The following is an 11,014-nucleotide window of genomic DNA, read 5'->3' as shown; positions in this document are numbered from 1 at the left end:
TGACTCGGGTGTAAGGTTTTCAAAGGATTATCCCATGAAACAAATTGGGAATAGGGTTTCTCAGGAGGTGTGTGAAAAGAAAACAAAAATTAAATCTGCGCACTCCGCGTCTCACCTTAATTTTTTCAAGTGTGACGAACAGTGTCAATATTTAAGGTACCCAGCCACGGTAGGGTGAAAAAGTTAATGTCAAACTAATCTACCAAATAAAGAGCAATGTAACGTGGCTCTACTTCGAAGCAGAAATGGATTTAAGGGAAAATCGTGAGCACATGTAAGGATGCTGCCGCCTCTGACGTGTTGAACGCTCTCTGCCACGGAGGCCCCTCTAAGTGCCGCGTCTTAAAGGCTGAGTGAGTACACACACCGTAAAGACCGTTTAATGTCATCTCGCCCCTACCCCGAACCAGAGAGGAGAGTTTCTAGGAAGTCACTGCTCTGGCGTCTTTAGCGCGAGCTAGGCTGCTCCTCGGGAGAGAGCGGTTTTGTTTAAACAAGGGCAGACTGAGGCTACCTGTACGCCCCAACTTCATGTGGGGGGTTAAAGTACCGGTCTAGAGTAGTTTGTGCTATTTGTTACAAGCCAGGGCTTTTGAAAGGGGTGGAATGTCAGGATCGACAAGTTAGGTCTCGGTAGGGGAGGGTGCCGGAGACACCCAGGTGCGTCGACGCCCCCGACCCCGCTTCATTCGCTTGATTGACCATACTGTATGCTGAAGGAACTTCGTTTTATTTAACAGTTTTACATTCTTGTTAAAACGTTAAAAAAAGAACAGAGCATTAACACTTATGACAAGAAAGAAGGTCCTCTCCAACAAGATCTACTCCTCTTGTTCCTCTCGCAGAGTGTTGTGATTTTGCTTTCACCATGTTTATTTCAAGGGGGAAAGTGAGTAGCTGTGAGATTCCAATAAGTTAATACTAAAAGTTCATAGTGAGCTAAAATATAATTATACCTTGACTACAAAATTTTAAGGTTATTTTTATTTACAAGTTTTGAAAAATGTACATTTTTTTACATGGGTTACTTGTGCAAAGTTTGATTTAGAAGAGTGACAAATGCACAAAAGGGGACGATGGAACATTAGACGAAACATGTACAAGCCTTGTCCCACGCTGCTGCGGAAACGTACTGTCTATCTAAAGTATAAATATCCACAGAAAGAACGTTAAGGTTCTTATAATACTGAAAGGGAAGAAGAAACTAAAAGCATGCAGCATGAACTCAGGAGTCGAGTGGAAAAACAGTTTGCCACAGACAGGCTCCCTTCCTTGGGCTAATTAAAACTCTAAAAAATGATGGGGGATTAGAAGTCTATCTAGGGTAGCACTTCTCCTTTTAAAAGATTCAAGGATCTCTAACGTTCCCTAGCTTCAAACTAATGATTGTTTCCATTCCTCTGCTCCCACACCTCTTCAAAAAGCAAAAACCCAGAAGACGACCTCGGTCTTCTGAAACTTAGCACGGGTGAGCCCGACGAGCATCCCGCAAGGAGAGGACGTGTCAGTTACGGCGATCGCTGCGCGCCTGTGGCGGAGCCCTTTCACTGACCGTTCCCTTCCTACCGGTAAAGACCATCTTGTAATTCGTACTGGTTGGACCTTACCATCCTAGCGTTTGGGGCTTCCATTGCTCTTTCAAAATGGGTGTTTACATGGATCTGTTCCCCCGTTTTCCATAGGCCATATTGCAAACATTCACGTCTAAATCCAACACGAGTGAAGGGCCGGCCAGGATGAAACACTTCAGCAGTCATTTTGTTAAAAATAACATCCTGGTCATCGAGCTGTGCGCAAGCACCACTTGTGTAACGGTTCACTTTAAAAGCTCAGTGTAAAGCACAGTAGCACAATCCTGCCCTAAAACTGGAGATGAGACACAACAGAAAAGGAGTTGAGCATTAGTCAATTTTGCACGTAACCCAGGTACAGTACATTTGATCTCCTAGAGGGTGTTTTCTGATGTTCAAGGAGAGGGGAGAAGGGGTGGGAAAAGCTGGGCAAGGGAAGATGGAAACAGCACAACAGCTATTTTGCTTTTAATAAAGTAAATGTAATGACACTGAAGAATAGGGAGGTGACAAACACATCAATATAGATTTTTCTCTTGACCGGCCTCTTCTTTCGCTGCACCCGGGTCAACAATCACGCCAGCTCTGTTCTACTATCGCAGAGACACGTTTTTCATATTCCCGCTTGTTCTCCTGGTACAGCTGAGCAGCCTGGCTGTTTGCTGGGCTATTGGGATTGGGTTCATCCAATAGAGACTATAGAAACAATTTGTAACAGGTCAGTCCCTCGATGCAGAGAAGTATATATTCCAAACAATCCGCTGAACTGTCCTAAGTAACGACTACATGTGCTCTCTTAGCATCCTAACCTAGAGTAACCATCAATGCGCTGCTCGCTAGGCAAATCCATGATTTCGGGGCGCTTGGGTCTTAATGACCCGCCTTTTGCCCTAAGGTAGGACTGTCAGAAACAATTCAAGTGCTAATATACACACAGCAAAGGCCATAGCTGGTCACATTAAAGAACAATCACCTGTATGGATGTTAAAATGGAAGACACGTCATAGGTTGGACTCCAGCGGTTCTGCAGTATGTCCAGACATATACTACCATCTGCATAGACTGAGAGCATAGAAGCGGTACGTTAAACACAATAAAACCCGTTAATATTGTAACATAGTCAAGACAAGTACAGTCAAGAATACTTTGCTCGTGAGGTTTAAAAAGACTCCTAAGCTGCTTCTCACTTAGCTTCCTAAAAAGAGTCCTCATCACTGCTAGTGAAATAATCCGAGAATGTCAAAGAGAATTGGTATAAAACTAGAAGCTACTTTGTGCTCTTTCTTCTGAAAAGACTGCCGTATTATCCAGGACATCACACACGTTTTTCCGGCAGGGTCCCTAGGCATCCCGATTTGTGGGAAATTTATTCCACAAAATGTGTAAACTCGGTCTCTTATCTGAAATAACGACAGATAGCGCAGAGTTCGCAAAGTCTCATTTTTGACATGAAGATAAGAATATCTGATATCCTGGAAAATACTTTACTAACCCGAATAAAAAGCAAGCTGTTCTGAGGCTTACGAGGAGAGAAAGGGGGGAAAAAAAAAAGGGCAGAAGGTAAGTTAGGGATCACCTGTGCTGCTCTTCCGATACACTGTAGCCCCTCAGCCACAGAATCTGATACTCACTGGCTCTGGAGTGGGGCCAAGGCATCTGTATTTTTGAAAACGTTCCACGATCATTTTGATCTGCATCTAAATTTGAAAACTGTTGTTCTAAATAAATAAACTGTTCTAACGTGAAAATAACCACGCCACAAGACTACCCCAATCCCAGCCTGACATTAAAAGGAAACATCAAGAGCATCCTTATTTTTGTGCAATAAGTGAATGACAAAGATCATCGGCACCAGGCGGCTTGCAGGCTCCAAGCAAAGGCAAAGTGCCTTCACTGCTTCAGTTCTGTGACTAGAGATCAAGACAGCAACAGACCCTCACGGACGAGTTCAGTTGTCAGGAAACAGCAAGATGCCTAAACAAATGCCCAGGTACTATAGACCGATAAGTAGGAAACGTGAGACACCTCCATAATTAACAGTGTACCCATTTAAAATGTTGCATTAAGAGGGGCGCCTGGGTGGCGCAGTCGGTCACGATCTCGTGGTCCGTGAGTTCGAGCCCCGCGTCAGGCTCTGGGCTGATGGCTCAGAGCCTGGAGCCTGTTTCCGATTCTGTGTCTCCCTCTCTCTCTGCCCCTCCCCCGTTCATGCTCTGTCTCTCTCTGTCCCAAAAAAAATAAATAAACGTTGAAAAAAAAAAATTAAAATGTTGCATTAAGAGTGCTACTTGCCATTTGGATGGAACATCTTAGAGACAAATCTAACCGTAGGTGGCTTATTTGGATACTCTTCAGTGAATTCTATTGTAAGCTTGAATGTTCCTGTAGTTGGAAAAGAAAGGTTTAAGAAACAGATTTATCACTTTGTTCGGTAGCACTTTCTTTTAATGCTACGTGGCATTTTTTCCAGTATTAAATGAAATAATGCAAAGGTATACTGCAGAGAGGAAAGAGAGGCCAGGTAGGGGGGGAAGGCAAGATCTCCAGACACTGCTCTAAAAATAGATAGGGTAGGAACCACCGCCCAAAGGGGATTTTGTTTTGTTTTGTTTTGCCATCACTCTCCCCCGAACTTAAACACAGCCATCCTAAACGCAAAATTATGGCCTGCAGGATGACTTTAGCCACTGTACATTTTGAAGACATCCTCAAAATGACCAGAAACAAGAGCCAGAATTTGGCCTTCTTCCCTTAGATGGCTGAAAGGCCTCAAAGGCCTGTTTTAACCGGCCTCCATCTTGAACTCTCCGGTGATTTGGAAATGGACTAGAAAAGAACGGAGTACAGAGGTTCCAGAATCCATGCTAGAAATACAAATCGATAACCAAATTATTTTTTAACATGGAAGGGAATAAGTATACAAGTGTTCACTGGCTCCTTTTCGTATAATAGCAACACTATAATGAAAACATAATTGAACGCAAGCCAGGAAAAACTTCACAATCTCTCTCAAAAGTCCTTAAGTATGACTCACGAGGTACTTCACTATAAAATCAACTCAATTATTCACACTAATAGAGGGAATTAATGGCAGAAATAATTAAAAAATCACATTAGATTGCATTCACGTCTCCAGCAAATTTACCTTTCTAATGATGTTTGTTTAGGCCACTAGTGAAATGAATTTATTTCCCTTGAATACGCGTCAACGAAGGTAGCAGGAGGCCCTAAAGTATACTATAGACTTATTTATAGGGAATGAACAAACTGGATCTCATTCAAGAATCATAGGATGTTGTGATTGGGGGAGACTATTTCCTCCCAAACAGTTTTTAAATTGGGTTTAATAAATTCAAGGAAACAATTGGGCGATTGTTTTTTCCTGACTGAAATCTCTTCAGGTTATCTTAAGGAATCAGTTACTGTCTGGCCTAAGGTGATGGGTGTTCTACTGTATTACTCTGGTCCACTGAATACATTTATTCTGATACCACAGACCACCCTTCACGTGGAGTATGCTCTGCTAACGGTTCCTTTAGAGTTGGCAATTTATTTCCTCCTTCCGTGAATAGGTTTATCCACCACTTAAGAAAAAAGAAAAGACTACCTTCTGTTGCTAGATCTGTTACATGTAACAATACCAAAGTTTGTTCTCTACCAGCACACTGCAAGGAAACAATTTGGTAACAAAGCTGCCCTTAGTATGAACATGTCTCCCGAAGTTTCAGAATAATTTAAAATGTAACATAGACCTATTCCCCCAAACTATTGTTACTCCCTAAGCTGTGTGCAAAGCCAGACCTGAAGATACTGTGCATTATAACTAAGAGCAAAAAGTAAAATATGTTGCAATGGACAAACATGCTATACTCCATCCGAACCTACTTTACTTTATTAACCTACCACCTGGTCATAAATCTTCCTATTTTTGAGGGAAAAAAATAGCGGTTCTTCCTTGTCAGTACTACTGATATTAAAATACGCAGGAGAAAGTGGGAATGAGTGTTAGTCCAAAACTTTGAGCTTCCTTAGGTATCTCAAGTATAAACACATTGGCTCGATGTTGAAATCTGATTAGATTATAGGTAAGAAGAGATTTATCATCAAGGAATTGCTCTAAAATTGGGTGGATTTAATAGCACACAGAGCTCCCAGGTACTTTAGATTCAAGAGGATAGCCTAAAAGTGGTAAAGCAACGCATAAGGCGGGCGTGCGTGGAAACGGTAGAGCATAGTGGGGAAAACAGCATCTTCGCACCAAGACGGGGGCTCAGTTCCTTGCTTTGCTACTTACTAGCTGGGAAAGCCACTCAACTCGACTAAACCTCAATTTCCTCATCTGTAAAATGGGATCAAGAACAGTAACCAGCAGACAACATTGTTGTGAGGTTTAAAGGAGGGGAAAATACGCACAGTAACACAAAGCAAGTGCTCCATACATACCGTAGCTATAAAAATTGCAAACGCTCAACTGAAGGAGGCAAGAACCAAAAATCCAAACTTCACCATCAGTAAGAAATATACAAGTAACGAATTCAGATCCTAAACAGTACTTACTTTCTGACCTACACCAAACGCTCACAGCTGAATTCAAGGTGAGTATGTATGTTGGTGGCTCTCAAACTTTCTCAAAAGGTTCTTGACTTGAATTTTCTGCCTAATGCTCGCCCAGAAGTTCAACAAGGTGGTTACCTAGCTAGCTACCAAAGAAGTTAATCGAGTCTTTTAAAACAGCTCATTTAGTATCTTGAGTAGAGAAGCCACCTGCTTACGTGTACTTGAATATAAATTGGGACTTACCCCAAATCTTATACTTTTAGCCACATTAAACAATCAGAATCTCTTTTTTAATACAACCCTCGATGCCATTTCGGAGATCCGAAACAAACGTTAAGGAAATTCAAAATCTTAGAACACTATGCAATTGAGACTAGTGCTCTTATCCTCTGGATATTGAGATTAGGCTTTAAATTAACTGAAAACTTAAGCCTCACCACTGTACACAATCGGTACTGATTGTGTTCATCTTCCCGACGAGGACAAAACGTTGTACGGAAAGTATCAGTTAATCCGTCTATACACAGGGGCTGGGAAATTATATGTATTAAATGGCTGGTGTATGGCAATGAGGAGTGATATCGTTAAACTAGAGAGTGTATGTTCTGCTAAAGACATTTACAAACTCAAATTTTTGGAAATACCATGTTGGCCAAAGGAAACACCTCGCCAGGTGTTTTCTGCCATTTGGCCACCAGTTTGTGACCCCAGAGGAGAAAACGAAGTACGTGCTTCTGTTTCGTTTTGAACTGGAAATTCTGATTTTTAACATAATACCTCTTCATCATAGGATGTATTTACCTTAAGAACACCCTCGGTGAATGTTAAGTGATTCATTTTTAAAAGACTTACACCCAAATTCTTAAGGATACACCTATTGCGAAAAGCAAATACTAGTATCTTACTGTGTCTGTTAATAATTTTTAGATGATGCAAAGGAGAATACTTTTTTCCATAGTCTTTGAATTCAGCATACACACTACGATATTCTGATGAGGAAGCATTGCCCCCCAGTGTTTCGTTTGGTAGCAAGGTAAGTTCTTGGGAACATCTTCCTCTTACTTTAAGTGTGTGAAGTTAAATCAAAATACCTTGAAGGGTTCCTTTTCTTAAGTCTTCATCTCTTTAAGTAGGGCCTGGCTGTTTCAGAAATTTCCACCACAAAGCGTTTACAAGGAAGCAGCAAAAGTAGTTTTGGAGCTGTTGATTTATATACTACATCGGAAACCTCACAACCAATTATGACACTTGTCCTTCATCAGTCTTTTCTAGTAAATTCCCTCATTGCAAACAAAGCGTATTAAAATATGGTCAAAATATGTTTTGTCCCCACAGTCAGTGTTCTAGACACCCGAGGAAGCATCCACGGATAGCAGACTGCTCGACAGAATGAATCAGGGAAGGGTATTGTTATTTAGCTGGAGTAATTCCTTTCCGTAATGCCAGTATGGATAGGCACATCATCAAAAATAGAACAAGTGATATCAACGGGCAAGATTCAGGTAGATAATGGATTCCTTAAGTACCTTCTCATTTCATACCACTTAAAACAAGTGAAGCACCCTTGAAATATTTAAGTAGCCAGTCCTCCGGCAAAGTGATGTACTATTAATAAAGCTGTGCCCAGCATGAAGCTGTCGGAGGAAAATCGGGGGGTGGGGGGGAGAGAAAGCCGATGAAAACAAAGTCTGCTGGAGCTAAAGCAAAGACACAGTTAATCTGCACACAGTGCCCAGGTACAAAGAACTAGCACCAGTCTAGTAGAGGAAAATGAAGTCTAGCTAGCTCTTGCTATGTACGGATGTGCTCAAATGATCTACTGCACCCACGGAGCGTGCCTTCAGAATCACTCACTCTTGCTGTCATTTCTTTTGCTTGCGACACTGAGGAGCAGTGATATTTACACTCAGGGGGTGGACGAAGTATTCAGGCGACTGTCCACAGTCTCCTCGGGAAACCTGAGTATTTCGGGCAAAGTATAAACCTGGCCAATGTTGCCCCATCTCACAACGTCTTGTAGGCTGGTAGCATCAAAAGGCAATCCAGCTCAGTAACAGAAGTATATACTTAGTAGTTTGCAGTAATATTTTTGTTCCTACTTTCAAACGGGGTTATGTGCATGCGTGTGTGCACGTGTGTGTGTGTGTGTGTGTGTGTATGTGGCAACTGCTAAATGAGTAGAGATGGTCATTGCAAAAAATAACAAAGATTGTTCTGTTTTCTGAATACCTCAAGTATTAAAGATGTCGATCGGTAGTTCAAACACTTTTAATCATGTGTTAAATGTTTTAAGCTTTCAGAAAACAACCACACATACATACACGCACGCAACTGGATGCACATAAAACTCTTATCGGTGTCAATTTCCCGGTTGCGATATTGTAGGATAGTCATTCAAGATGTTACCAGAGGGGTGGAGGAATGGGTGAAGGGTAGACAAGGTCTCTCTGGAGTATTATTATTAATTACAACTGCACACGAATCTATAATTATCTCAAAAGATAAATTTTTTTTTTAAATCCTTAAAAAGCAACTCAAGTGTTTTTAAAAGTCAAACCTGAATCCACGAAAACTCACGTACCTATAGGTACACATGGTGCCTTCAAGTAGGCTGGACATTGAGGATACCCTCAATTGTGAAGCTGCTTGGAGACTACTCACCGTAAAGTCTTGATAAAAGCACACTGAAAACTCATTTTAAAACGAGAAACAATGTTATACTCAAACTGGCCATGAAAGACCACGGTAGAAACCCGACAGTCCTGGGCAAGGGATTCTTGCACCCCTCCAACATCCGGCCAACACAAATTAAGCACCTGCTGAACACAGTTGCTGCCCTTGTGGTAGAATTCTGAACTAGGCGGTCCCTGGGGTCTCTGAGTCTATCAGCAAGTCGCTGGGTTGATACTAGCTCAGTATCTTGGGAGGGAGCTGAATTTAACAGGACCACAGCCCAGACCTCAAAAATCCTTAACATCGGTGCTATGAAGCTCCTTCCAAAAAGCGGCTGCCTTACCCAGATTTTTTGATTTTTTTTTTTTTAAAGAAACAAGCAAGGAAAAAGGTGCAGTTCTAGTCAAGCGGACAATGGTCAGAACCACCGGCCACTTATTGGATTCCAGTCAAGCCTTTAGCAGGCAGAGGCTAGGGAGAAGCGGGTTCCTAAGTAGGAGGCACTTCAGGATGACCGGGACCCCTTTCCCCCAGAGACGACCAGGCTCCTGAAAGGTGGGTAAAGAAACTCTCTTACCATCCTCAAACGGGGTCCCTTCGGGCCTGCAACACAGAGAAAAACAGTCAGTTCCCGCTTAAGGGGCTCCCTTCTCCCTTAAGAGGCTCATCTTAAGAGATGGCTATTCCAAGCTCTGCCAAGTGAACCTCTGGTAAACCGCTGCTTCCTGGGTCAGAAAAGCCAGTCCAGATCCACGTTTCGGGCTCCGAAGCCCGGCGCAGGCCGCCGCGCCTGACCGCCACCACTCCCCGCTCCGCCCCCCTCAGAACCCCAAACGGTTCCCCTGGCAGCGGGAACGGAGCTAATCGAGGCACAGGCTCCGGGGAGGCGCCTAGGCCCAGCCGGACCCGAACATTTTCCCTCTCCCCTTCCGCCCTCGCGAGGGGGGCCGGTCCCCGAGGGCAGGCTGGGCCGGCCCGCGTCCCCCGCCTCTCGCCACCATCCGGAACGCAGACTCACCCGAAAATGACCGCGTTCCAAACCATTATGTTGTTCTCGGACGGAGCCCCGCTGACTCCAGCCGGAGGATCCTCCTGCAACCTTCAGGGAAACAGACAGGGGCTCCGCAATCCGGCCCCCGCGTCCGCTCCGGGCTGCCCCCTACCGCAGCCAGCCCGCCTCGGGACCCGCCCTGTGCCCCGCCTGGCAGCCCCCGGCCTCGGCGCTCCCTGTGCTTTACCTCTTGAAGTCCCGCATGAGGCGCCGCCGAGCCGGGGTGGACATATCTCTAGCGGGGTCAGGGGTGGGGCATACACCGACGTCTCGGGTCCCGGCGGAGGCTGAGGAGGCTGAAGAGGCCGACGAGGCCGAAGGAGCCGAAGCGGCCGCCGAGGAAGCGCCCAGAGGAACGGCGCTGCCCCTCCGAAGTCGAGGGTCGGTCTGGCGCCGGCTAAGCACCACCCCAGAGTAGACGGGGGCTGAACCAACCTGGAAGGAGAGGGGGGGGGTGTGGAACGCCGAACGCCGGACAGGCCGTACCAACACCGGGCGGGGAGGGGGGTGGCAAGGAAAGTTGCTTAGGTCATTAAACCCCAGCGGGAGGCGGGGAGCGCCCTGCTCGGCTCGTGCCGGGGTGAGAGGCAGGCTACCGGCCGCGCGCAAGCCCGTAATTCACTAGGAATTCGTGGTGCAGTGGGGTCCGTCTCCACCTGCCCGGGCTGAAACGAACCCCGGGAAGCTTTTTTTCTGTCCCCCCCCCCTTTTCTTTCTTTCTTTCTTTTTCTTTCTTTCTTTCTTTCTTTCTTTCTTTCTTTCTTTCTTTCTCTCTCTCTCTTTTTTTTTTTTTTTTAAATGATCACTTCTTACAGTACTGTACGCCCTGTGCCGGGCGGGTAGCGAGAAGGGTGGAAGTCCCTAAGTAGAGAGGAGGACAGAGTGGACGGAGGCAAATCTAGTTCTTGAAAAGCGGGAAATCTAGGGTGTAGACCCCCTGTGCACACGGGAGAAGGGGGGGGGAGGAGGCTGTGTGACTGGTTAAAACCACTGCAAAGCAAAAGGATAAACCGGCCCCGACTAGGAAAGGGAGCTGTGGGTCCCTTGTCTATGAGACGAATGTGCGGCATTCCGGTCCCAATGTTTAGGCCCGTGATCACCCCCAAAGCAGAATAAAATGGTGGCGTGTGTCCTGGGGGAGGGAATGAGAGCTTAAGGCAAG

General features: G+C 44.9%; 1 protein-coding gene across 1 annotated transcript; it reads right to left on the bottom strand.

The window, feature by feature from the left end:
* Positions 1-711: 711 nt before the first annotated feature.
* Positions 712-10,353, bottom strand: UBE2A (ubiquitin conjugating enzyme E2 A). Its single transcript, XM_043571430.1, has 6 exons — positions 10,040-10,353; positions 9,820-9,900; positions 9,379-9,404; positions 3,864-3,953; positions 2,545-2,633; positions 712-2,267 (listed from the first exon to the last, which is right to left on the bottom strand). The coding sequence occupies exons 1-6, from the start codon at positions 10,081-10,083 to the stop codon at positions 2,139-2,141; spliced, it is 459 nt and encodes a 152-aa protein (XP_043427365.1). The 5' UTR covers positions 10,084-10,353; the 3' UTR covers positions 712-2,138.
* Positions 10,354-11,014: the final 661 nt, after the last annotated feature.

The sequence above is a fragment of the Prionailurus bengalensis genome, chromosome X (assembly GCF_016509475.1).
Source record: "Prionailurus bengalensis isolate Pbe53 chromosome X, Fcat_Pben_1.1_paternal_pri, whole genome shotgun sequence".
Taxonomy (NCBI): Eukaryota; Metazoa; Chordata; class Mammalia; order Carnivora; family Felidae; genus Prionailurus; species Prionailurus bengalensis.
The sequence above is the reverse complement of the archived record's forward strand: the minus strand, read 5'-3'. Positions and strand labels throughout refer to the sequence as shown.

Coding starts and splice junctions, on each gene's coding strand:
- UBE2A (XM_043571430.1), bottom strand. CDS start 10,083: ATGTCCACCCCGGCTCGGCGGCGCCTCATGCGGGACTTCAAGAG. Junction 9,901..10,039: donor CTCATGCGGGACTTCAAGAG/GTAAAGCACAGG, acceptor GTTTCCCTGAAG/GTTGCAGGAGGATCCTCCGG. Junction 3,954..9,378: donor AGGGACCCCGTTTGAGGATG/GTAAGAGAGTTT, acceptor TTCCAACTACAG/GAACATTCAAGCTTACAATA.